This window comes from Camelus bactrianus, chromosome 2, assembly GCF_048773025.1.
Source record: "Camelus bactrianus isolate YW-2024 breed Bactrian camel chromosome 2, ASM4877302v1, whole genome shotgun sequence".
NCBI classification, from domain to species: Eukaryota; Metazoa; Chordata; class Mammalia; order Artiodactyla; family Camelidae; genus Camelus; species Camelus bactrianus.
The window spans coordinates 125,904,901-125,932,692 of record NC_133540.1 but is presented as its reverse complement, the minus strand read 5'-3'; the positions used below and the strand labels follow the sequence as shown (position 1 = coordinate 125,932,692).

The following is a 27,792-nucleotide window of genomic DNA, read 5'->3' as shown; positions in this document are numbered from 1 at the left end:
ATGAATCAGGATCTTTTCCTTCAGGGTGATTTGAAATATTGAAATACTGGCCAACTTTAGGTTACTTTGGACTCATCCTGATAGCTTGTTAAAATCCACATTCCTGGGCCTTGCCCTCAGCGACTCTGATTCAGTGTGTCCAGGGTGGGGTCAGAATTAGCCTTTCTCGGTTCCCCTGGTGATGCTCTGGTCCTCAGCCCACGCTCTGAGTAGCACTGATGCTCATTCCATTTCATCCCTACAGAACACCAGGCAGCTAACGGGCGGTTTTCCTTTGAAATGTTGTCAGTACATGTCTGAGCCAAAACCCAGCCCAGCCCAGCCGTGCATGTGCTGGGGAGTCAGAAGCTACAGAATCTGGGGGACCGGAGGCCTCTTCTGGCCCCAACACTTATGAGCTGGGTGGTACCGGACAACTCGATTCTGTAAGCTTCAGGCCACTTAGTTTATAGTTATTAACTAAAACTGCTGACCCCACAGGGATGCGGTGAGGACTACAGGAGGGGACAGTAAAAGACGCAGAGCTTTCCCAAGAAACAGATGTGTTAACTGTGTCATAGGTTTTTAATGTATTTATTTTTCAGAAATTCAACTGCAGCAAAAACCTCCCTGACTCCCACCACCCCACAGCCTTCTGTCTCTCATACTCTCATCAAGTGTATCTTCTCGGTCTCCGCTGCTGACGGTGAATTCCTACGAGGCTGGACCTAATCTGTTAGCTCACCCCCTCCTCCACCCAGGGTCTTGCACAGGGCTTGGGACATAGCAGACAATAAATGAAAATATATTAATGGGATGCAATGCCTGTAGAAGCTGAATGAGTACTTCTCAATCCAGGTTACATATGAGGATTACCTGGGATACAGCTCAGAAATTCTGACTTAATGAATCAGACATAGTGTTTCTCAACCTTGGCTGTACATCAGAATCACCAGGGAAAATCTTTTTTTTTAGGAGGGGCGGAGGGGTAGTAATTAGGTTTACTTATGTATTTTTTAACTAATTTTTCTTTTAGTGGAGGTACTGCGGATTGAACCTCGGACCTTGTGCAGGCTAAGCACACACTCTGCCACTGAGCTATACCCTCCCCCTAACCCAGGAAAATGTTTAAATCCACATATTCAAGCCACATCAGTAACCAACGACATGGGAACCTCCTAGGGTAGGAGCCAGTATCAGTACTTTTTAAAAGTTCCCCCCTTGGGTAAATCCACTGTCTAGCAGGGGCGGGGCATCACTGGGTTAGATGGAAAACAATTTATGTGCACAAGCAGTGGAGTATTAACATGCTCTTAGACAAAGACAAACAAAATTAAGAGGGGAACGAGTCACTATTTTGTGTATGTCTATCAAAATTTTTTATTTCCTGTCATTTCTGATTCTGGTAACTTACTTTATTTCTGTGTGTACAGTGTTGCTCTTTCGTGTCCACGTCTCTATCTCTTTGGCTATTTGCTATTGTTGTGTGACTGTGCTGGGCTGAATATCCACCCCTGCCCCAAATTATGTCCACCTAGAACCTGTGAATGTTCGGAAACAGGTTGTTTGCAGATGTGATGAAATTAAGATGAGGTCATTCTTGATTAGGATGGGCCCTGATCCAAAGACTGGTGTCCCTGGGAGATGAGGGAAATTTGGACGCAGATACACAAAGGAAAACTCCATGTGAAGACAGAGACAGACTGCAGTGATATGTCTACAAGCCGAGGAACATCAAGGATTGCCAGCAATCATCAGAATCTGGGAGAGAGGCATGGAACAGACAGACTCTCCCGCAGACCCGCAGGGAGGAGGCTGATTTCTGCTGCCGCGTTCATTTCAGACTTCCGGTCTCCGGAACCGCGAGGACACATTTCTGCTGCTTTAAGCCACCCAGTTTGTGTGATGTGTTACAGCCACCCTAAGGAAATAATACAGAGACTTAATTGACACCTGTAGTTTAGGCCCATTTTGCAATAAAAAGATTAGAGTCATAGTTCTGAAATCATTCTTTTATTGTGCACACACGTATCTGTGGTCTGCTGGACTTTCTCTAACTAGGAGTCTAAGTTCCCATGCAGTGAAATGGGCCAAAATTCACATCTAGTTTCCAAGGCTAAACGGGTAATTAACGAATGTGTTGCATATTTAAATGTTCAAAGGAGGCTCAAATGATTAAAACAAAACTACTAAAAATAAAACATAAGCATGCGTGCTTTCCCATCAGTATACATTCCATATGATCCCACTGAACTCTGTGAACTCCTGAAGGGAAGGTTTCTTTTCCAATATTTGCAGGCGCTGCAGTTCAAGAACTTGTGCAGTTGGCTCTGTTTAAAAACTTTGTTCAATGTGTCTGAGAGGTTCGATGTCTACGAAAACCAATATTACCGTTTTTCATACTGTAACAAGAATAAATACACCAAAAAAAACCATGTTATCTCTAAGATAAAGCATTTACCTCATGGGTTACAAAGACAATATAATGGCTGTACAATGTCTATAACAATGTGTTACATCTACAAAGAGAGTAAAAAGGTATATTTACATTTTGTTTCCTTTAAAAACCAAAAAACCGACATTTTATATATTAATAAGTTTTATAACATATAAAGTTTTCCTTAATTCAACAAGTATTTCTTTAGTCCTCTCCACGTGCCTGCTCTCATTTTAAGAGGCATCAGTGTTTATTTTTATCTGGGCATATCTGTGGTTGTGACATAACTATAATGTTGTTAATTGAGTTTTAAAAGTCCATCATCTAATAACAAAGCCCTCCCCAGTCCCACCTTATAAATACAGCTTAATAAAGAAAAGGCTTACTTTTCCATGGGAATAGTTTCAAGACTATAAAAATACAAAAAAAAAAAGATAAAATTATTTTTTAATTACAGTTACAGCCCAGGAGCTGCATCCTCCACATTTTCACTCTAATACAGACGCTGACGAAGCAAATTCAGAAGAAACACATATTGCGGAGGAGGTGACTAAAGGAAAAATGAACACAGTTTGAATACAAGTTCACCGGGAAGAGTGGAGCGCGGACTACAGAGTCAAAAGAGTCAAAACGAAAACTAGTGAAACAGTTACAAAGTAAAGTGCCAAGTCCCCGGGACAGAGGAACTGCAAACAAGAAATAAGAAGGCTGGTTAAAGAAGCTGAGATCAGGCAAGGGGACAAATAGGTCACGCATAGAAAATCAGTACAAAGAAAACATCTGAATAGGGCTGACCTGCCGCTTAAAAAAACGATCAAGTAAAATCTCATCAGAGCTCTTCCCCAGAAAGCTCTTGGAAGGTAGCACCGCTTAGAAAGTGACCCCGCGCCCCTCACGTGCACACTTACTCATCATCATACACATCTTCAGAATCCATCCGACGGTAATACTTGGCCAGCTTCACAGCAAAAATTATAGCTGGAAGTAAAAATACGGTAGCTTTTCCTAGGCCAAACCAAAACAAATTCTGGAGAAGGGAAAAAGGAAAATCAGGAGGATTAGACGCTTGGAGATGAGAAATGGAAAACAACACTTGCTTGGGTTTTTTTTTTTTTTTTTAAACGGATTCTAACTTTGCTCATCGAAGCCGGTTGTGAATTTAAGATGCACTGGCCACTGTGTGAAGTGCTGCGTCTTATTATAATTCATTCAATCTTTCTGAAAACCTTGACTAGATCCTATTGTTGTATTTATTTATTTTACAAACAAGGAACAGAGGCAGCAAGTAGTGAAGCCAGGATTAGCATCCAGGATCCCCAGAAACCACTGCTCACCACCCCACTAGACGGCTTCCCTTTGTGGCCAGTGGCAGGAGCATGGGCAAATCTTTCCATGAGTTGCTCTGATGTTAGGGTGGCTCATGAAACTCCCTGGCTTTGTTCTGCATCAGAACAGTGGGACGGCAGCATCCTCACCCCATAACATTACTGGGTGAAGAAAGCAGAAGCAATGGTCGGTGCAGCTGAGGCCCCCAACAAACACCTCATGACTCATTAGACCAACTTTAGGGTCAATTGGAGGCTGAATTCAATCCTGTTTTTGTCCAAAAAACAATGTTAAAGTTATTTTTTTGAAGACAGTTGCCAATATTCCTAAGTCAGATTTCACCTCGAAACTTGGGTTTACGCATCTTTTCTCAGAAAGTCTCAAGTTAGATCTTGCAACAGCTGGACTCTCGAGCCCACAAGGTGATGTCAGCTGGAGCCAAGTGATGGTTCTTCCTTCAAGAGGGGCATCTGTCCTCAGCCTGCCGCAGGCCACACCACGAGCTCTCGCAGGGGTGCTACCCGACGTCATTTAACCTGACCACCAATTAGCACAGACACAGCCGTGCACGACCAGCACGGCCCCGTGGGTACCATCCACCCTGTACGCCAGCCGGTGTCTGACCTCGGCCTGCTTTGCAAATCTACCACCCGCCAGATCCCTGCAGAGGCTCCAGTCTGCAGCCCCTCCCAAGGACACGGCAGCAACACTACAGCAGCCCTCCTAGCCCGCAGGGAGGCAACAACCACCGCCCAGACCCTCAGGCCTCGGCCCCTGCATTGCTGCTTTGTTCCTGGCTGGGTTTAGTGTCGACTGGAGTGGCACCTTGTGGCCCAGAATTTCCAGTAAGCTTGTTCTATTTTTCCACATGTTCTCTATTGGTAGATTTCTACGCTCTCAACCTTGTTTGTGGAGGCCTTAGAGCTTTATGACAACCATACCTTTTACCGGAAGCTGCCTCAATCCTTCGGGGTATAATCAAGATATAAAAGAAACACATCAGACAGCCTGGAGTCTATTTTCCTGGCCAGAACTCTCCCTGACTCTTTAAACCACCTCTGACAAAGCTCCAGCCTACAATCTCCCTGAGCCCCCTCCAGGCCTCCCCTCCAGTGTCTCCCATTGTTTCAGAGAGGCCTCTGGTCAGTGGGTAATATGCCTGGCTGCGGGCGGGTGGTAGAGACTGGACACAAGGAGATGAACTCATAATTAACTAGGCTAACTGAGGGCTCCCCTAATGAGGGCTTCAACCAGAGCCATCAGCAGGGGCTCCAAGCAGCAGGACAAAAAGGATAAGAAGTTGGAACAAGAGAGAAGCAGCCGGAAAGCCAAGGTGTGGGGCCTGCATGGTGGAGAAAGAGGCAGGATTGTTTCCATTCAGGTACAAAAGTCCATCCCACAGAAGGTAGGGCATGTGGACATGGGACAGGGCGATGGATGGATAGAGCAATCCGAATGCACTGTGACAGACGGCTATCTGATCATCCTTCATTCAATGGCCTGTGCTGGAGATACTCCAGATGACAGGGACACAGCAGTGAACATGTACCCCTTGCTAAGGCATCTAGAGTCTAGTGTACGTTGTGGGGGACAGATCTTCATCAAAAAGCCACGCAAATGCATGATTCAAACAGCTTAATAACATCTCTAAAGGAAAAGCAGGAAGTTCCATGGGAGTGTAGGAAAGGGAGCCAGATCTAGTTGAGAAGATCAGAAGAGCCTTCCTGGACAAAAAAAGATACGTTTGGGCAAGACACACAAACTGAATGACAGCAAACATTCATGGAGTGTGTTCATGTGCCAAGAATGGTGCTAAGGGCTTCCTATGCAATCTCTCTTTGGACCATCAAAACCACCCCATTAAGGTGATGAAGTTCAATATTTTTCCCAAGTCACAGAGTTCAAGAAATGTAGAAATGGAATTTGAATTCAGAACCTGTTCTCAATCGTTATATTGTAAAACCTAGAGGAGTCAGCTAGGTGAGGGATGGGTGTGGAGGAGAGGAATGAGAGAGAAAGAATTTCCCATTTCCAGGCAGAGGACTGGCATGTGCAAAGGCCCCGGGGTGGGAAGATCGAAAATTTTTTTGAAGAAATGAAAGAAAGTGTGTCTGGAGCACAGTAGGAAAAGTGATCAAATAGTACAAAATGTGGCCAAAGGAGCAGGCAGCCAATCATGCAGGGTCTAGTGTAGAACATTAAGGAGGCTGATCTTTATTGTGGTGTGAATGGTAAGTCACTGAGGTGCTTTAAGGGAAGGCTGTGAGAGGACTGACTCATGGAGACAGTCAGTGTGGACCAAGGAGTGAATAGAGCTGGGGAATGAACTTGACTAACCGGAACTTACCAGCCCAAAGGTAACAAGCATCTTAAAGGGCTTTTAACTCAAAAATTAAATTAAGTTTGCTGTATCTTTAGGCTTCCATTTACAGCTGCACTAAGAGTCCCATGGAACGGTGGCAATCTGCACACCAGTGACTGCTCCTTTCTGATTATTCTGGGCAAAGAGGAGTCTTCTTCATGAAGGTCTCCTGACTTCCGTAACTAAAATCCCAGTAAGGAATGAAGAGGTGCAGCTGGGACTTGGACTTTTCTAGTCTATTTGGTATCAACACATTCTGCTAGATTTTAGATTTTAGGTCTTGGACTCTACAACTGTAACAGACCCGAGCAGAAATCTATTTCACATAATAGCATGTACCACAATCTGGAAGAAAAAAAAAATCAAAGATAGTGAGTTTATCGTGTCTTCTTATTTTGAAAGACGAAATTCTTACCATGGGGTCAACAACGTAGCCGCACAGAAAGATGTCAATGGCAGAATCTAAAGCAGTGGCCACTGGTTTGCAGGCTGCAACCTGCTCGGTGATCTGTAGTGGGTAAGAAACACAGGCAAACTCTGAGCCACACCCACACAATTCCACAAGAGTGAGACATGCCAGTCACTTCTGGCCCGTTTTCACAGAAGGGATCTCTGTGCCCTTTGGGATATGGAGCTGACAGCTGATTTCTATGCATGAGTTCCACGACACATCAAAGTACGTACTAGAAAGCAAGACCTCGATTCTCTTGGTTTCCTCGTTTGTTATTGGAACAGTAAGTCCCAACCTGCAGGACTCCCGAGAGCATCAGAGAGTCCAGGCGGCCAGCATTGCACCTCAGTCTGAATTTCTTACCTGACCCCTTTGTAATCTGACGGGATGATCTAAATAGAAAGGTGGATAATTTTAGAACAGGGGACATTTCAAAACAGGGGACATTTCAGAACAGAGGTTTGCAAAGTTTCTCTCTAAAGGGCCAAAGAATAAATATTTCAGACTTTGCAGGCTGGGCTGAGACACATCTGTCGCTACTGCTCCGCTCTGCCGTGGTAGGGTGCAAGCAACCACGGACGATCCACGAACAAATGGGCGTGGCTGTGTGCCAATAAAACATTATTTACAACACTGGCAGTACCTGTGCACCCCGTCTTAGAAGACAGAAAACGAAGTTCTCATTAACAAGGTGAGAATAAACACAAACAGATGCTCCAATCCCGTTGACTTCAGAAAGCTCTATTCACTGATTCCAGAAGCTTCGTAGTAAGTACAGTAAGTACAGTAAGCCAGGTGCTGGCCCTTTGGGGCAGGGGTGTGTCTTAGTTCTTTTCCTTTGTTGGTTGGCTCACCTCCCCCTTTCTTCCACCTGCACCTTACAGGGCAACCCACGTTCATAACCTTATGCTTCTGAGCTCAAACAACCCTATCAGGCTTTTTCACCGTTAGTTTTACAAAAAGTGGGGTAGGGGTCACGTCTTGCATGTTTTCCTGCATCTGGCTTTTCTCTCTCACATGTACTCCATAAAAATCTCTCCAAGTCCTGTGGGGTAGCTCTGATCCATTTTGTACCCACGGCCACTTAATATTCCCATGCTGTGGCTCTTGCATGACTTAAGCATTCCTGTCCCGATTCGCTTTACTTCCAGAGTGACTGGATGGGGTCCTCTGGTCAAGCAGAGGAGATGCAGGTTGGCAATGGTGGCGATAAGACTGTGTGTTTCCTCTGCCACTACTCACCTGTGCGTGTGCACCTCCCTGAGTCACTCTCCTGCAAGCACACCGCCCCAGAGGAATGATCCTCAGTGGGGACCTGGCCCAGGGCCCAAGATGACAAAAGGCATTTTCCAAAACGCTGTAATTCTCCGTAAGTCACATGCTGGGAGCAACGTGCACCCCTGGGAACTTCACCCTTCCCCTCAACTTCTCATACGTCCATAGAGACCCAACTTTATGGACTGAATTGGCCACCCCCCACCGCAAGTTTCTATGTCAAAGTCCTAACTCCCAGTGTCTCAGAATGGGACCATATTTGGAGATAGGGTCTTTGAAGAGGCAACTCAGTTAAAATGAGGTCACTACGATGGGCTCTAATCCAACAGGACTGGTGTCTTTAATAAAAGAAGAGGAAACATGGACACGGACAGAGGGAAGACAACGTGAAGACACAAGAGAAGACGTCCACCAACAAGCCAGGGAGAGAGGCCTCAGAAGGAACCACCCTGCTGCCATTTTGATCTTGGACTTGCAGCCTCCAGGATGGTGAGAAAATAAACTTCTGCTGTTTAAGAACCCTAGTCCCCAAGTACACCAGCAACACAGCAGACGCAGCGCTGCCCGGGGCAGGTACAAACCCCAGCGTCAAAGGGACTCTATCATCAGGAGCTTGTGGTTTGCCAGGGGAGACGCAGGGGAGGGGGCCAGAGCCCCTGGAGCAGTGGGCACGACCCCACGTGGGCAGGCCGGGGAAGCCACCTGGCGTGGACGCCACTTGTACTGAGTTTACGGCGCCTCCACTCGTGAGCCCCACGATCAAGGGCCTTTTACCTCCCTCCTCTCTAATTACTGGGAATTTAATTTGAGTTCCTCCTGATTTTATCCTGGAAAATAACTATCTCAAGACAGGGCCCCCTGAAGTTCTTAAAGGTCAAACCACTTACGGCGATCCTGACCCACTGCAGATAGTGCTCAAAGTATCCCAGTATCATAGCCGCAAACTTCTTACTTTCCTGGAAAAAAAGACAGCAAAGAGAATTAAGCCCATTAAAATGCCAACATCGTCCTCTCCTTACGCAGGCAGTCACGTCCACTTACTGGCATACTTACTTAAACAACAAAACTTACTTCGGCAGTGATCATGGAGATGTGGTTTTTGAGGAAGTCCTGAGCAGTATTCAAAAAGAAAATGACATTGGCCACTTTTACCTGGAAAACACAGCAGTGGTATCAAGTGATAAAAGGTTTCATTGCACAGTTGGCAGAGTCTGTTAATTCCGCTCCACGCCACCACAGCCTGCTATTAAGAAGGCTGTACTAGCTGTTCGTGGTTATTGCTAGCTTCCCAGGCATGGTTTCCCAGGACACCAGTGTACGTCCCCTCCCCACGAGGGTGGGCTTGGCTGTGTGACTTGCTTTGGCCCCTGGAAGGCAGACGAGGTGGCACTGTGCCAGTCCTCCCATGAGAATGAAGGTTTGTGGTCAGAAGGCACGGAGATTTGGAGGCTGTAAAAACGACCATAAAAGTGACCGGTGTGTCTTCTACACTTGCATCCTACACATCCAAATACCACTTTCTCCTGTAACTAACAACATGCCAGGATGCTGCCTGTGTTTACAGAAGTCTTTGTAGAAAGGAGATTGGTGGCAGAACCCAGTTTGGTGTTTAGAATGGGTGGGTAACTGAGACTTCATTTTACTTAAAGTATCTGCAAAAACCAACATCTCTGAAAGTCTGTGGGTGCTTTTATAACAGGGCTCCATGCCAGAAAAAGAAAACAAATCCTTACCCCCAGTCCACTGTTTTTGTACTGAAGTCCCCTCATGGTTTGGTACACAGTGCTCTGATGAACAAACACAGATAATATTTTTCAACTTATTACACGAAGCTGCAGGATCATGTGCTTTGTATTCTCCCGGCCCCAACTCCAAGTCAGCCATCAAATCTGGCTTTAATCTGTAAGTTTCATTCTAGAAAAAAACCCAGCAGACACAGGTAGCAATATGCATCCCGCATACTGCTGGTATAAGAAAACATGACGGAGAAAATTGGGATCGATATTCTAGGGCTTTGAAGGGCAGCACACCACAGGTAAGGTGTCCAGGAAACTGTCTGGAATCGGGTTTGTGCAAAGCAGCAGGCAATGCTTAAAGTAAAACCTCCTTGACAAGAGTGGCTTAATTTGCATGGTTTAGAGGAGAAACTGGCCAACTTTATCAGTTAAGGTCCCGATAAGTAAATATTTTAGGCTTTGTGGGCTATACCCTGTCCCAACTACTCAACTTTGCCCTTTTAGCCAAAGGCAGCCACAGATCCTCTGAAACGAAGTCGATGTGGCTGTGTTCCAGTAAAACTTTATTTATCAAAACAGACAGCAGGCCAGATGGAGCCCATAGGCTGCAGTTTTTGAGGCCCTGGTTTGCTAACCCCCAGTTTAAATTGTGGGTCACAACTACAGAACAACCTGCCCATTTGTAGGTTGCCCATCTCTGAAAAGTCCAAGGAAGTGAAGTAAAGGACAGGATTTAAGGAATGTGTAAAAACCAGCTTACAATGTTAACAAAGTTGTGCTCAGATAAACAAGACATCAGAGAGAGAACCGAGGGGGCACGGCACATGAATCAGGAAAGTTGTTGGGAGGGCTTGGTGAAAACTTGACTGAACAAGAAAGTAAGAAGGAAAATGAAAAGAGAGACAGAAAGAACTAGTTCTAGAAGGTTCTGAAGCTGGAGTCGAGTGGACTGATCAGCTTCCTCATGCCTGAGCAAGCTGACCCTGTAACCTAGTGCCCATGCAGCCTCCCCTCCACGACTGCCAACACAACCTCCACACAAGCATAGCAACCTAAATGTCCATCGACAGATGACTGGATAAAGAAGCTGTGATATATTTATACAATGGAATACTACTCAGCCATGAAAAAATAAAATAATGCCATTTGCAGCAACAATGCCATTTGTCATTCTAAGTAAGCCAGAAAGAAAAATACCATATGATATCAGTCATATGTGGAATCTAAAAAAAGAAAAAAAGAGGACACTAATGAACTCATCTACAAAACAGAAACAGACTCCTAGACATAGTAAACAATCTTATGGTTACCAAGGGAAAGGCAGTGGGAAGGAATAAATTTGGAAGTTTGAGATTTGCAAATGCTAGCCACTATATATAAAAATATATAAAAAAAACAAATTTCTTCTGTAGAGCACAGGAAACTATATTTAATATCTTGTAATAACCTTTAAGGGAAAAGAATATGAAAATCAATATATGTATGCATATGCATGACAGGGACATTGCGCTGTACACCAGAGATTAACACATTGTAACTGACAGTACTTCAATTAAAAAAAAAAAAAGAGTCACAGCTCCCACTGACTGAGTGCCTCGGGGACATCAGGTCCTTCATTTCCAGGGAACAGCGAGGCGAGGACCGTCCCCACTGCTTCCACACGAGGAAACTGAAAGCGACAAGCCTTTGGAGATGCAGAAGCGGAACGTGAGATCAGGGCCACTTGACTCCAGGGTCCGTGATTTTTCTCTGCTACAAACTGCCTTTCAGGCATTTAAGGAAAGAAGCCAGAAGGCAGTGAGAAGAAAAAGAGGGGAAAGTGGAAGTTGGATGGAAGAGAGGAGAAAAGAACATCGGTACGGGGAGCAGCACTCAGTGGAGGTAGAAAGAGAGGACACAGCCTTGCCTTCCCATAGTTCCCAGCAGGGTCAGGAGGAAAAGAGTTTAAGAACAAGAAACCAAGTAAGAGTGAGTCCAGACCAAAATAGCAGCACTTCAGTTGCTGCAAGGCTTGGGGCGGGGGGCGGGGTGGGGGCTGTTAAAGCCATGGAAACTACAGCAGAACATGCGAGGTGGCCACAGATCGAAGCTAACCTCACACTCAAATGGAAAAAGGCAAGGAAAAGGCAGAAAAGGAGTAGTGAAAATTGAAAGTGCGTCTTCTTCAAAGCCCAGTTACTACCATTTTTTTCCCAAAAAGAGCTCAATTTCTTAGCCTGAGGTTAATCAACGTTGACCTACGCGTTAGATGCAAATATATCACTTATCCTAGGTGAAAGGGGGCTTGCCCGGGTCTTGGTGAGGTGCCAGAGCTTGTTGGTTATTACCATTGATTTTTCCAAAGGAATGATTCTGATGCGGTGAATCGTTCTCAAGGTTTGTGCATTTCTTTTCAGGGACTGTTTCAAATCTCCTTGGGGCTACAAAGAAAACAAAGTAAATAAATATTAGCACCATCTTTCCAGACTCTGGAGCACGGTCTCTAATCACAGGACACGAGGATGCCGCCTTCTAATGGGATGCCGATGTGGGTGCGGGGCTCACGAGGAGGGGCAGCACCAGGACTCCCTACCTCAAATCGGGGAACCACACACTCTCAGTGACAGCCCACACTCAGCTCTCCCTGAGCGCCAGAGGCTGTGTTTCCTCTCTCACCTCACCCTAATACGGCCGCTGGAGAGCCACTTCACAGGATAAGAAAACCAAGGTTCAACTAAAAACTTTTATTTAACCCACACTTACATAGTTTCTGGTATAACAATGTATAATAAGCGTTACTATTGCCCCCATTTTACAGATGAAGAAGCTAAGGCACAGGGGTGCACTATCTTGCCCAAAGTGAGGAAGTGGCTGAGTCAGGATTTAAATACTAGTCTTCCTCCAGAGCCCAAATTCCACATCATCGTGCTCGGCTGCTTCTTCAGAGGGACCAGTTACAGCCATTAGTCACCTACCAGCAGAGGAGGTGGTGACCGGGAGGCTTACGGGGCTTGGATGGTGCCTTTGCCCTCCCTTGGCCACTCATTACTGGCGACGCATGGCACCAAATGGGATCTCCCTCCCATGTCCTCAGTTACCCCCTGTACTGCAACAAACATGTGTGCACAGGCAATGAGGGGTTGACAGGGGTGAAAGCAGACTCGAGGCTAAAGCAGCGAGGGCAGCAGCACCAGGAGCAGAGGCTGTGAACAGCTGCATGCATCCTGAAGCCGCCCAGGAAACATTCACGCGCTCGCAGACTTCGGGCCAGGCGGCAGTGGCTGCTGGTGGGAGATTTTACCATGCACGGAGAGGAGTTACTTGTGGTCTAAGGAACCCCTTCCGCAGCTTCTCTAAGAATGGTACAGACATTTGACATCTACAACAATTACAGCATTTAACCAGACTGTTTGAACTCACCAAATGATTGGCTTTTATATCTAGATCAGCAGCAAAGGATAAAAGATTCACTTTTGTGGGATGTTTACTGGTCTGCAAAAGAGGTGCGAAAAGCGATGTTATGGATGTGGGATTTTTAAACCATAACGTGTCAGAAGCAACAGAGAACACAGGTCCATAACCGTAAAGTAAGGCTAGACACTCTCACATGGGCAACATCTGCATTCTAATTTATACACATAAAACTGATATTATTGTTACTCAACCACAAAGAGGAATAAAGTGATGATGCACGGTATGATGGACATGTATCTCAAAAAACTTACACAGAAGGGACCAGTGAAGATCATCAGATACAAAAGGTCACATACTGTATGATTCCATTCATATGAAATATCTAGAATAGGTAAATTCACAGAAACAGAAGACAGAGCGATGGTTGCCAGGGGCTGGGAGTGGGGGATGGGAGCAACTACTGAATGAGATTGGGGCTTTCTCTTGGCGTGATGAAGGCACTCTGGAACCAGATAAGGCGGTTAGTTTTGCAACACTGTGATTATACTAAATGCTAGTGAATTGCTCACTTGGTCAAAGAGTTAATTTTGTTATGTGAATCTCATCTCAATTAAAAAAAAAAAACTAAGAACAAACAAGCGAAAACCATATATATGCGATGCCCTACTTATCCCCCCAAAATCAAGCATGAACTCATGGGTCATACCGCATTCATGAAGGTGTTGTAGTCTATTCTGTCTACTCCCGAAGAGCTGAAATCCATAAGGTTTTTTCTTCCCGCCTCATCCAGCAGAACTACGTTCTCAATTCTGATGACTGTATTTTCAAAACTACTGTTTATGCTTCCCATACGCTGCAGAATAAAAAGAAAAGTTAGGAATCAGTCCGCTCTTCTCCAAGAACGTCACATACCCAATGCTTTAAAAGAGCAATAAAATCCACACAGGCCAAAAACAAACACACGCACACTTGACCGGCATTTCTTCCTGGTACCGCCCCTCCCCCGACTCCTCCCCCACCTCCCTGCCTTCTTCCTTATACCCAGGCCAAGCACTGTGCGAGGCCAGGAGGTGGGCTGCAGAACAGAGTAATATTGCACCTCCACCCTCAAAGACCTCGAAGGGAAGAGGCAGTGTTGTAATAGAGGCACATGAACCACATGGGGACACCAGAGACAGAGCCTTTCAAGGCAGGGGGCTAGGGAGGCCAACAGAGGGGGTGGCTTCTGAGTGAGTCTTGACAAATAGAGATGCTGAAAGGGGCGGAAAGAGGCAGCATGCACTGGACTTGCGTGGTAGGGAGACTCGGGATCGCAGGACCGTGGTTGATGACTTGGGCCTGCGGGTAGATGGGGCAGCAGGGAGGTGTCACACATCGTCATGGTGCACCAAGAAAATGGCACATAGCATGATGAGCCAATGAGTAGAGGGCATCGATTGAGGGCTTGGTTGCAAAATTATATTTTATTTATGTAGACGTGCAAGGGATGTTTAAGGAAGATAATCAATACAAAATCTGTACGCAGCTTTCAAATAAGCCTCTTCACATCTGAAAACTGTCAGGCCGTCATGGCCTCACGGTACCTCTTGGAAGCCTTCTGTGATGCCTCAGTGGGTAAGCCGTGAGATTTGGGGAGCAACCTCTTCCCTTGATTTCCCTTGGTATCTGCTTCCATGTGGAAGCCCAGAAGAAAGAAGGTTCCTTAGATTCTTTCCCAGAAGGCCCGCAGGCATGGGGGAGTAGGGACAGCCTAGGCTAATAGTGCCTTAGGCCTGGGCAGCTGAAACCCCTTTGCCCCTTTTCCCAGCCAGTGTGCTCTAGACTGGCCTCTCCTTGGAGTCTTAGGACTCAAGCCTTGGGTGTGAGCTTGGGCAAAGGAGGAGGAGAGGTCGCTCCATTCTGTCCTCACGGTGTCTCTTGGCAAAGGCCAGCAGAGCTCACCAGCGCCCACGCTGGCATCCTGGGGCCACAGCCAGCAGTGGTGACTGTGTGGGCCACAGTTCTTGGTGCCTCGTTCTCTCTTCAGGGACATGACCGAAAAGGGTGGCTGGTCTTGGAGAGTCAACATCCCTGGGAAGCAAGCGGGGTTTATTCCTCGAGGAACATCAACGCTCAGCAAGACAAAAATCTTTCCCCATGAGGCGTGCGCAGGGAGGAGCTCATATGATCTACTAGAGAAACGCATGCTAAAGAAAGTCAACTGGTTGGGGGCGGGTGATGAAATTGTTTTGGAATTAAGACAGTCGTGAAGGTTGCACAACCTTGCAAATGTACTAAATGTCACTTTAAAATAATTAATTTTATCCTACGTGAACTTCACCCCAATTTAAACAAAAGACAACTGAATGTAGCAGAGAAATAGGTCAGCATCCTGATCAGCCCTGGTTACTCACCTCTTGGAAATTGAGATGTTTACTGATATTGTAGATGTTCTCCAGCCTAAGTGTGGCATAAATGCCTTTGTTTTCCGTGCAATCACTGAAGGAATAAACAGAGAAATCAAGATCCAGAAAGGCAGTTGTGGCCACCTCGGTCCACTGCTCAGGATGGAGAGAAAGGCTAACTGTTCATCCTTGTTTAACCTGTGTACACAGGCGTGACGTCTGGGGATGGACGCAGTGGGCCATCACCAGTGGCCGCACGAACCCCCATGGCGCCCACCATTCCTGCCTTCGCTCCCCATTTTACTAAATGCCCCATGTTGGGGACAGATACAACAGGACTGGTAAACACTGCATCCTTCTGTCTGTCTCCTTTGAGCTCTTCCAGTGCTGTGAGTGATAATGGAGTTTACAAATTTGGGAAGAAATAAACTCTAATTAAAAGAAAAAAAAGCATAGGCCAGAAAGAAGCATGTTACAAAGGTGTGTTACAAATAAACTACCTTTATTAAGGGGGGAGGGGGGTACAGCTCAGTGGTTGAGCACATGCCTAGCATGCCCAAGGTCCTGGGTTCAATCCCCAGTACCTCCTTCAAAATAAATAAATAAATAAACCTCCCCCACAAAAATTAAAAAATAAATAAATAAAAATAAACTATCTTTATTAAAAGATTTATGAAAAGATCCTATCAAGCCCCTGCATATTTCTAGGGTGGGCTTCACTCACCAAACATAAGGTTGGATTAAAGGCAGGAAGGAGACCCAGTTTGACGGGGTGATAAACTTCCAAAGGGTCAGTCCACTTTGGCCACAAACCTAACTTGGCCTCACCTCTCTGTGCTTCATAATGTGACAAGTGCCTCCTCGACTGAGCTAAGCAGGGTGGCCTCATCTGATGTGCAACCTTGCCACCAGGACGGCCACTTCCTGGGGCACCTCCTCCTTGTCCAGCAGCCAAAGCCCTCTAGCCCCAAGGGGTGCCTGGGAGAGGCAACCCTCCCCCACCCCTGGGAGGAACGACACTCCTCTCCAGGGAGCCCCACGTGGGTTGGTGTTGGAACAGAGCGTTTGACATACTAACCATCGGAGGTGAGACCAGAAAGTTCCACAAGGGCCAGAATCACAAAGAGCTGGCAGGCCAGGCCCAGCCTGGCCTCATCCTCTCTGCCTAGGGATGGTTTAATTGATGCTTGTTTGGAAACATTTAATGAGTGTATCCTTGACTTGTTTGATGTTTGTTCTGACAAAATACAAAACGGTGTTGAAAACCATGCTTCTCCAGAGCAGTTCCTCAGAGTAACCTGAGAGGCTGCCTCCCAGGCTATTGTTCTTCGTTTGGCTCAGATAAAATTCTTTTCTATTCCTGCTAGAGATTGTTTATTGATTACTTCCGTCAACAGACCCATTCGATGAATTCTTGTTATATGGCATTTACATGGGGCAGGGTGATTCTTAAATAAGAGTTTTCACAGTGTCCCATGAATGCATTTTGGGGTCACCTTCCCCAGGGATCAAGACAAAGCGACTCGGGGCATCACCGTCCTAAGGCCTAGAAGGCGTTCAGGGGGAGGGTTATCTTTTTGGTCATACAGCCAAGACTAGAGAGCAGCTTAATTCTGGAACTGCAAAGTCTGATCATTAAAATTAAAGACACTTTGAAAGCAAAATTCTCATTGTAGAAAAACAACATTCTCCATAACAACAACAACACACAAATGCATCATGCAATTATTTGTACCTGTAAACTTGTTCAAAAGTGAGATTAACGTCTGGTTTGTCAAACATCATGCCAGAGAGGTAGTATTTCCAATTCTCATTCAGCAAATACGGTGTGTCCAAAACCTAGAACAAATTTTAAAGCTTTTTTTGGAAAGACAGTTTTCTACTCACATACATACAGATAATAAAATGAATATTCTGTGATAGAGACAGTGTTGGGGGGATGTTCGTATCATGATTTTCCTCATTGATTTTCAACTTACAACTAAAAAACAGGAGTGTAATTGGAATAAATGGGTTGACTTCTGGGTGGCATCAGTAGGAATCACTGAGATTACTTTTGGGGAGAGGGTAGAGCCCTGCAGTAGAGCACGTGCTTGGCACGTATGATGTCCTGGGCTCAATCCCCAGTAGCCCCCATTAAAAAAGAAATAATAAATAAATGAACCTAGCTACCACCTCCCCTCAAAAAAACCCAAAAAACAAAAAAAACAGTACCCTTGGGGGGGGGACCTCTATTTTGGTAAAATGAACATATTAGAAATGGGAGCAAAACAGACTGTTCGACTGAGAACAGCTAATAGAATCCATGAAGCAGCTGACCCAGCTCTTCACTACTTCCCTGTAGACAAAAATGAATGAAATTGGCACATTCTCTGACCTCACAGGATGCACATGTAAGACGGGGTAGTTAGTACATGACTGTACATATGCTTGAGGACTGTAAATGGTTCCCAAATATCCCCTACTTTTAGAGAATTCCTTTTCAACAATTTAACGTAGCACAAAAGATGGTGAAGTCTGGTTTGATGTATTATTTTTCAATCAAGAGGCCAAATGGAGACGACTTGACAAACTCATGTTCCTGATTTAATTTTCCTCAGCCGGCTGAGCAGTTAAACTACCACCCCAACAGCTGGTTTATTTTAGTAGCCATTCACCTGATTCTAGTAACAGATTCGAGGTCAACACAATATAGCCAATAAAACAAGAAAACAGATTTTTTAAAAACCTGAATCTGGAGAAAAACCTTGGAAAGCCAAAGTTAGAAGACAGACATGTAGATCAAAACATCATTAGTTAACGAAGCTAAACTTGGACCTGGTGCCACTGAGTCTGAAGCAGCTGGTTTCAGAGGGAGAAAGTGAAGTTCAAATTCAATTCCTAACTACCTCATCAGATTTCCACCAGGGACAGCCCTCAGCCACAAGGTGTGCCATTTATCAGTCTCTTTCACTTAAAATTAAGGGTCCTCAAACCAGCATAAACTGTACGCAGATTTTGCATACGTGGAGGGTCAGCCCCCCACCCCCTCAACTGCCTGTTGTTCTACGGTCGGCCGCATTGCTGTATTTTTCTGCTCTGACAAACAGAAGGAATCTCACTGTATTGAATACAAACCAACTGCTCATCGTTTTGCTCTTGAAGAAACTCACAAGATATGGGGAAATAAAAGTTTTGACCCAAGCCCCTTCCATAAGGGGTCCCCAAACCATATGTACCTGGAATAACTTTTTGTTTTGGTAAGATTCACAGACGAGTTTTTCCACATTTCCACCAACCACAAAAGTAAGAACCACAATGGTCATCAGTAGCCAACAGAATAAGAAACTGAATCCAACCCCGCTGGGGAAAAAAAAATAGAAATAAAGTTAATAATTTTACCAGGAATTACTCAACATTTCCTACCAGTCCTTACTAACTCTACCCAGTCACTGTATGCTTCAGCCTCCTGCGGGTTAGGCGGGTCAGCCTCCCCACGAGCGCCGACAGGAAGGGGTAAGCACTGTCCCCGTCAGTCCTAAGCACGTGTTTAGGGGCCCCTGATGACTTAGCCCCTGGCCTGCTTGCAGCCCAGCACCGTGGTGTCAGGCACGGGCTCTGGGGTCACATGAGAGAACTGTGGCTTCCTGGTGAGTGAGGAGGCTGTGATGTGGGAAACGTACTCCTCGGAGTCTGTAAAGGGTCCAGGGAGGGAACGCTCAAGAAGAACACCCCTCCCCCACATTTCTCTCTTGGCAGAGCATGAAGGATAGATGGACAGGTGCCCACGTGGACCAAGGTGCCACCGAGGGGGCTGTTTCTGGCCGCAGGTGGTGGTCGGACCCGGGTGCTGGTGGTGGAGAGAAGTTGGCAGTGAAAGCAGTGTGCCACGGGAGGCCGGCGCAGCGGGATGTGGTGAAGACGTGTGCACTGGGGGTGAAGGAAGGGAAAGGGCCAAGGGGGGCACCAGGGCTTGTCAGCGGCAGGGACAGGGAGGGGAGAGAGGGTGGCCTTTTGGTCACGTTGCCCGGGAGACACCTCAGTGGAGATGCCATGGAGGCGGCCGCCAGGTGTCTGGAGCAGATGCCTGGGTTACAGGCCTCCTTTAGGGCATCAGCAGTTTAGACACGATCACTGACCCCTGGGGCTGGGGTTGGAGGGAGAAGCAGCCTAGGGCTGCACCGGGGGAGCCTCACCATTTGAAGAACAGGGGTAGTCTGCAAACAAGACCAAGGTGGAGGGTCAGAGAGGTAGGAAGGAAAGCATTAGGGTGTGAAGTCACTGACAGGGAGACTGAGGAGTGTTTGCAGAAGCAGCAGCTAGTTATTCCAATCACTGCTCTGAGGACGCGCTCCAGAAGAACCAAAAGCAGCCCACTGTACTGGAGACGGAGAGATCACGGCTGCCCTGCAAGTGACAGGCGGGGCAGTCACAGGGGAGCTGGCTGGGGAGGAAGAAGGAGATGCAGAAACAGGCAGCAGACTCGACCTTCACTTCCCGACGTCTGTGCAGAGAGGGGAGCGGGAGGGAAGGAGCAGTGTTGGTAGGGGTTTTCTGTTTTCCTTTTCAAAGGCAGAGAACAGAACATGTTTAAGTGTTGAGAAGAAAACCCAGGAGAGAAGATAATGAGGATGCAGGAGAGAGAAGGGAGGCTGTGACCCATCCTCGGACGGTGAGCAGGGAAGGACAGAGAACACAGCGGGCCAGGGCAGGAGGAGGGGCCGGGCAGAGAGACCCCTCTGCCTCTGGCTTCGCGTGTCTGTGAGCGCAGTCACGTTCGGAGGGGTGGTGGTGGAAAGCTTGTGATGGCTTCTATTTTCTCTGTGAAGAAAATGGTAAAGCTGTCTGCTGAGAGAGAGGAAATAAGAAGGATGGATGTACCAGAGTGGGAAGACCAGAAGAAAGAAATAAAGGAAGGGAGGGAGAGAGGGAGGAAAGAAGGAATTTCCAGGGCTATGGAGGGTCCCTTTGAGGTGGGGTATCATAATTTCGTAGGGATCCTAATGTGCCCTGTTGTGTGACTTTTCTCTAGCCATGCTCAGGTGCCCAGACGGAAACACAGACAGAGCAAACCCTTAAATTAGTCTAGGCAAAGTAGCCAATCCTGTACCATCACTGGCGCACATCAGAAGGACCCTCAGGAGGGTGAGGGCTGATGTTTTTAATAATACAGTGTTTTTCTCAGCACAACTCTTCCCAGGGCAAACACTTACAGCAGAATTACATGTAAGTGGCTGGTCTGAAATAAACAGCAAGGTCTGTTTGCTGGAGGGGCCCTCGGTCAGTCTGGACCTTCTCTGACGGACAGGACTATTGAGTTAGGGGGAAGGTAAAGGAGGGGACCTCAGGTGAGATGTGGATGAAAAACACCACCTGCCATATCAGTAAACAAAGGGTGTCAGGGCCATCAAGCCATCAGCCGCTGCTGCCTGTCTGTGTGCCCTGGGGGACTCAGGATGGAGAGCAGCAGGACACTGGCCCTAGAGAGTTAATTAAGGTGTTCGTCAAAGGAATGATTTCAGTAAGCCCAGATTCTTGCATTTTCCCATACATGGAAAGGAGCGAAATTCATTAACTTGAGTTGTCTGGTTTTCTTTAATTAACAGTAATATTTTGATGTTCCGACTACCTAGCTTTTGTTGCAAAAACTCCTATTTATCTGGGCTCCTCCCTTTCCTCTTCAGAGAAGCTCCTCAGAGCGACCTGAGAGGCTGTCTTCTGGGCTTAATCCTCAAGTCCGTTGAATAAAACATAATTCTCAACTTTAAGGTTGTACATTCTTTTTCAGTCGACAGAGGGCGATAACAGACCCCCAGGTTCTAACTGAGCACATCAGTGTTGTGTGTGTGTGTGTTAGAATTATACAAATAATCAATAACCTACTATAGAACACTCCAAAGCAACACCACTACTCTAAAGAGTATGCTGCTGACATTTCCAGTTTTTGTTTTCTAAACATGCATGTATACAGGTCAGGAACATGCATGCATCCAGGTCAGGAACATGCATGCAACTGCCCAGGGCCTGTCTTTGTGAGGTTGGTGAGGTAAGAATGGTGGGTGTGTGTTTAAAGTGTCGTAAAGGAGGAGGAGGTGGAGAACAAGAAGGAGAAGAAAAAATAAGAACAAGAATGATAATATTCAGCAAAGACTGTATGTGGCCGGCAGAACCTAAAATACTGATTATTGGGACCTTGATAGAAAAAGTTTGCCCACTCCCGATCACACGGTTCTAATGACACGTGCATGATTTTGTGGGTCCTTGTGGCACATCTTAAGACACTTTCGTCAGCCATCCAGGAGAGCTAACCTACTTATCCTTTCCGTGGCTACGTGATTTCCCATTCCTTGGGAGCTGACAGTCACCTGGAATTAGCTGTTATAACTAACAAGGCAAAAACACTCAGCTGCGCAGGATGCTCTTCCCACAGTTCGGTCTACTTCCTCAAAATAAATTCTCTAAATGGGAAGGGCTTGACCAAGAGGATTATGGTCTCTTTATGGCCCTTGCTAGAACCTAACAAATTGCTTTCCAAGTATCTATAACTGTTGCCGGTGATTAAGTTCTTGTCTCCTTGCAGAAAGAATTCAGAGATGAGACACGGAGGTCAAGAAAGTAAAGTGAGGATTTATTAAGGGCTACACAGCACATTCTCAAGGGGAGAGTGGGCAGACTCAGGTGAGTAGCTGTGCTGAGTTTCTTTGTCAAGCTGGTTACACGGGGTATAAAAATGAATGGGCAGAATATCACTGGGGAGGGAAGGGTTTGGAGTTGTGTTCCCTGATCTCCATCCCAGCTCCACTTTCCCAAGGGGAGGAGAGGTTTTTGTCCTTGTTTAGTCTGGCTCGGAAGTGTGTCATGGCGTCAGTGCGTGATGGGTACTTTTAACCTGCAAGGCTAATCTTATTATAATGAGAGCATAGTGAGCAAAAGGTTACATTGGGACACCAGAGATTCTTGCTTTTCCCCACTTTTGTCTGCCTCCAGAACACTCGTCACCCCAAAATGTGTGATTTCTTACCAGTCCAGAGGTTCCTGTTTTCCTCTGTCTGCCCAAGGACCCTGGTTGCTCACAAGATGTATGGTTTCCTGACATTTGGCCTGTGTCTCCCTTTCTCTGCTCACATCTATCCATCTGCCTGCTCTAACAGAACAGTTGAAACTGCCACCTGTAGTTCCACTGTATGTAAAACGCCCATGGCAACATCTGGTATTAGTTTTTCTTCAAAGGTCTGGGTAATCCAGGCATTGTTTTCAAGCTACAACTGGAAGTTTTACAGTGGGCTTCAGTACAAGAGATTTGTTTTCTGGCTGCCTTAATTGGGTCTCCTTATCTCTGGGGAAACTGTCCATATCCCCTGCAGATGTACGTTCACCCCATCATCCATTCAGCCCCTAAAATGCTCCCTGGGCCCTCAGGAGATGGAGGGGCAGACAGAGCCAGGACTCTCTGCCTGCCCTCCTTCCAGGTCTTTCACTAGCGTCCTCTCGGGAGGCAAGGATTTTTATGAAGTTCACGCTCTTGATTGAACAGTGTCCCTATTTTTAAAGAGCCGGTGGTGTTTTGGTTGAAGCTGAACTAAATATACGCTTTCTTGTGTCTACAAGCAAGTAGAGCATTATAAAGAAGGAACTGCATTCTTCTGGTTAGTCTGATGAGTCCATCCAGTTGTTTGCCAGATGTGGCAAGGGGTGGAGAGTTTTGCCAAGGACAGCAGAGCACGCCATGTGGAGCAGTGAGCTTTACAGGCCAGAGACCACAGCCACCCTCCGGATCTGCAGACCACCTGGAACGCATCTGATGGCAACTTATAGTCACCAGCCTTTTTCTTACTGCTGAGCTAAATCCTGTGGCCCCGAAGTCATAGGGGTCCACGTGACTTTAGCCCTTCAGAGAGTCCTTAACCTGCACAAATGAGCATCACGTCCAAACTGCCGCTGCTCTCAGCCGCCATCAATCCGCTCGTGACTCTCCTGTTTCTTTATTCTTCGAAGCTAAATATCACATCTTTTGGTTTTATCCCTTGAAAAAGATGGAGTATTTACTCCCTCCCTTCAAACAATTAAAAAGTTGTAATAAATAAATTTGCCATCAAAACACTGACAAAATAGCCAAGTGCCGGGATTATTAAATTCTGAACATGAAATTAATTTTCTGTCTGTAGCCGTGTACATTTAAACAAAAAGTCCGGGCAAATATACTCCTCCTTGCTAGTTTAATTTCTTAAGTTTAGGCATGTAAGCAAACAGGCGTTTCCATGTGTGGAACTCTGTCCAATTCTGTCCAATTCTGGCAGACTCCCATGTCATTAGCTTGAAGGTTATTTTTAAAACTCGTGTGCCTGTGTTCATGTTAATAAAGGCTTGCACTACAGTGGAGCTTAAAGGTTTAAGGAAAAGGCCTTAGAACCATTGCTCTTAAGAAGTCTGAACATCAGAGCGACCCAAAGGTTAAAAAAGCAAGTCAAGGCATGTCCCTGTTGACATAATAAACGGCCACGGCTGTGATTCTCTATTGTCTGAAGGACTTGTTCCAGATCTTTTCCATCCCTGGGGCCTCCTCACCCCCGTTCCCCCCCCCCCCATGGATTCTCCACGAGCTCATGGAGGTGGAATTCACACAGCTTCCTCTCTGGGGACCATTCAAAGCTTTTGTCCCTGGTTACTGCCTTCCATTCCTGGCTCCATCTCCAGTCCCACCTCGTGCATGTCCCCTATACCTTGTTACACTCTAGTAAAGTTTTTTTTTTTTCCCCTTTCAAAAATATGAACTTAGACATGAATGTGATTGAAATGGGGGCAGTGGCTTCAGTCCACGGCAGGCTCACCATTCCCTGGTACCTCGCATCTGATCTCATCACTAATTTAGGCTACTTGTCTGAATTCCAAGGGTGCCAGGTTGGCCACCTCTGTTCTGAATCAAGTTTCTAGTGTTTCAAAGTGAACAAGCTGGCTGATCATATAGAATGGTGTATGATACCAAGTCAGTCATCAGCAAGTATCTGGTGAAGGAATGAATGAATGAATGAAGAGAGGGAGGGAGGGGTGGATGGATAGATGGATGAATATGGGGAAAAAACCAGTAAGAATCAGGAAAAGAAACTTGGAAACAATTTCCATGACAGCTGCTTTAAAGAGGAGTCTACCGTCTAGAAGTATTGTTTTTAAGCTTGTCTATCAGGGTGCAGCCAACTGAGAGTCTTCCTTTACGTACGTTTCATGGAATTCCCCAAACCAATGAAAGCACAATCACACCAGGCGACCTACTTCACTGGAACCCAGATTGCTTGGCCCAGAGGCCACCGGGTCGCTGTAACACCAGACTCACCTGCTCTCCTCCTTGTGTTTCAAACCGACCCCCACCCCACCCACGGCAAGGAAGAGCCAACACTCACACCATGAGGAAGATGCCTCCGGTGTTCGAGACACAGCCTCGTCTGGTTGGGGTAGCTTTCCGGTCATAGCCCAACGTGCCACACAGTAAGCCCAGGCAAAAAAAAATCACTATGAGGGTCAGCAAACAGCAGACAACCAAGCAACCCAGCCACCTGGTGGAACAAGCACAGTGTTAGCAAACACAAGAGTGACGTCATCGCAACACAAGAGCTCTCGGACTTGAGCTGGAACAGCTGGTGATCCAGTGTCAGATCCTTCTGTTCATTCCTCAGAGGGTGAGAGTGTTGTGAAAAGACCCCTCTCCACCCCTAGCCCTCAAACCCAACCAAGATGATGTTTATCTTGGTTTCAAAGAGCTCTCAACGGACACGGGATTATTCCGTCTTTCCTTTGCAGGGTTAAGTTCCTTCAGGGTTCCTGCAGTGTTTATTATGATGATGATGAGATGTGAACAGATATGATGAGATAAAGAAACATGAGGCTCCTTCCACTGGTCTTCCTCTGACATGTTTTGTGGCTGCAGGAATATTTGGGGCGGGGAGTGAATTGTGTTCTTTACTGAGCCAGCAACTCTATGTGATGAGGGCATTGAATATTTCAGAATTTTAGGAGCATCCTAAATCAAATGCCTGCAAGTCTCAATTTTGTAATGGTCCAGTGAGACATTTTAGGATAATGGAGCCTCAATTAGGTCTTACTGGCATTCCTGGAACGTACATCAACCTTTCCCAGCAACTGAGGAGCATTTAAGGGTAGAAATGCTTCCTAACCCTTAAAACACTAAAAAACAAAGCATTTACTTCTTGGACAAAAGCAGCCACTACAGCTTTTCATTCAATTAAGTGCAAACTCGTCAATTATCATTATAGCCACCTGTACCAATTCTGTGACTTTTTGTTCCAGATACTGAGGACACAAAATGAAATAAGCCCTGGACCTGGCTTCAGAAATCTTTTCCAGTTAATGTATACCTCATCTGCTTCATTAAATTTTTTTTTAATGAGCTTACAGTCTCAGGATGGGGGAAGATGAAAGGAAGGGGAGCTGATATATAGACAGATCACTGCACCATTTTTCCAGCTATGACTTCCAATGAGATTGTAAAGGGTGTGTCTTATGTTTGTCCTGACACCTGCTGGGGGGGCCAAGCTGCAGGGTCAGAAAATGGCTTGTTGATTACAGAGCAATAATTAAAAGCAGAGTCAGGCGGAGGCTGAAAACCCACTTTTGCCGTGCTGTCGCCAGCCCTAAGAAAGTCGCCTCACCTCCCTGAGCCTCAGTGTCCTCACCTATGAAACAGGGTTATAAATAGAACACAAGCAAAGGGATTTTGTATTAAAGGGGATGCCATGTGTACAGCATGTGATAGGCACGTTGTGACTGTCCCCTAAAGGCTTGCAATTATTGCTATTATCTTATTATTTATCTCATATCCTTGCCTAATAAATAACCTGAACAGGAATGGAAGTCTCCAGAATCTCTGTGGGTTGGGGCAGAAGGCACAGTTCCGGTGGCCAGTCATAGGGCTGAGCCTTTCAGAGAGGAGAGTGCGTCCCACATCTCATGCGATCCTGGGAACACTGAGTCTCCAAGCCCCTCCCTCCCCCACGCTCCTGTCTGAGATGCCCACCACCATCTCCCGGGGCCAAGCCCCACCCGGGCATTCTCCTAAAGGGCGAAGAGCTGGGAACGACAGCAGCTTCAGTCACGGTACTGGTTTCAAGGATGCTCTTTCTGTGAGAACCGACACCTATGTATTTATTTTATAAACCAAAGAAGAGAAAAATATTATCCAAATGCCCTTTTTAATTACTTTTAAGCTTCAAAATCCTTTTACCTGCCTTAGATAATTATAACCAAGATTCCAGAGTCCACTGACAACATCAAAATTGCATGTTATCGACTATTTGGCTCAAGAACTTCAAGTCTGCAATTTTTAATAAATGGACTGCTTCGTGAATTCCCATGACATCCTTTCACAGCAAACATGCTAGTCTTTATTTTTAAGAAATTTTTGTTAATGGAGGTACTGGAGATTGAACCCAGAACCTCATGTATACTGAGCATGTGCTCTACCACTGAGCTACACCCACGCCCTGAGTCTTCTTTACATAGTTTCAACTTTAGTATCTGTGCTACCGAAGTGAACACTTCAACTTCTTAATGAACATAAACTAGGGTCAACCCATCAGGTTATGGCCTCTTTGTACAGTTGGCTCTCATAAGATTGTCTTGGTTATGATGTTAAATTTTCATCCTGCCCTATGGTAGGTGTCACTCTGCTAGTTTACCAGCTCACAGGAGGCACTCACTCACCTGTACGAATCATATTCTTCCAAAGTGGGTAAATAGCGGTGGATGTAATCTTCAGTGTTATTAATGTAGTGAATGAAATTTGACAGCTTATCCTGAACAGGAATCTTTTTGCTTATATTAGTGATCTCTGAGCCAATGGAATTCAAAGTCCTCTTGATATCTGAAAACAAAGATACCTCAGTGATGCGTTTTCCAACCTAGAGGACACAGAACTTTTGCCCTGGAACTCAACTGGAAAGCTCGAACCACTTCTGGCCTTTCCCGCATTATGTACGTGTCGAAAATATGAAAAGGGTCTATGACAAGCAGGAATGTAGCCAAGCCCATAGGAAAACAATTACTTAACAAAACAGCAAGCCATGAGAGCTGACTGTAATGATATGGTGCTGAAATCAAGCCAGAGTTTTCTTCTACTTATTTCACTAAAAAAAAAAAAAAAAAAAGGTCAGGCGATTTAAAATGTATTTTGTGCCTACCATGGGCCAGGCACTTTTATAAATGTTAACTCATTTCTTTATTCCCATTTCACTGACAGTGATGTTGAGTCCCCTGGGGGTTAAATCATTCGCCCATCTGTCTCTTTTTCAGAAAGCACTAGAAATGGGATGAAAACTCGGGTTTCTCTGACTAAAGGTTCTGTTAAATGACTTGGGGAAAATAATTTAACATTATAATAATTCCTCCATCTATGAAATGCCACTCAAGAACAAAGTAATTCTCTAGGACTAGTTTTTGGAAGAAGTGACCCAGGTGACATT

The 27,792-nt window shown here is 45.9% G+C and overlaps 1 protein-coding gene across 10 annotated transcripts in view; it reads right to left on the bottom strand.

The window, feature by feature from the left end:
- Positions 1–554: 554 nt before the first annotated feature.
- Positions 555–27,792, bottom strand: part of PROM1 (prominin 1) — a 144,116-nt gene continuing 116,878 nt past the window's right edge. For 8 of the 10 annotated variants that reach the window (XM_074349990.1, XM_074349988.1, XM_074349991.1 and 5 more), the window contains 15 exons: positions 27,035–27,194; positions 24,718–24,870; positions 18,562–18,685; positions 17,079–17,182; positions 15,353–15,437; positions 13,666–13,812; positions 12,966–13,037; positions 11,894–11,986; positions 9,564–9,617; positions 8,902–8,982; positions 8,718–8,786; positions 6,520–6,612; positions 3,325–3,443; positions 2,803–2,826; positions 555–2,381 (listed from right to left, as the gene is read on the bottom strand). In XM_074349990.1, the coding sequence (XP_074206091.1) occupies positions 2,327–2,381; positions 2,803–2,826; positions 3,325–3,443; positions 6,520–6,612; positions 8,718–8,786; positions 8,902–8,982; positions 9,564–9,617; positions 11,894–11,986; positions 12,966–13,037; positions 13,666–13,812; positions 15,353–15,437; positions 17,079–17,182; positions 18,562–18,685; positions 24,718–24,870; positions 27,035–27,194 (1,433 nt within the window). In that variant the 3' untranslated portion in view covers positions 555–2,326. The remainder of the gene's footprint in view (positions 2,382–2,802; positions 2,827–3,324; positions 3,444–6,519; positions 6,613–8,717; positions 8,787–8,901; positions 8,983–9,563; positions 9,618–11,893; positions 11,987–12,965; positions 13,038–13,665; positions 13,813–15,352; positions 15,438–17,078; positions 17,183–18,561; positions 18,686–24,717; positions 24,871–27,034; positions 27,195–27,792) is intronic. The other 2 variants (XM_074349993.1, XM_074349995.1) reach the window with 2 other exon arrangements.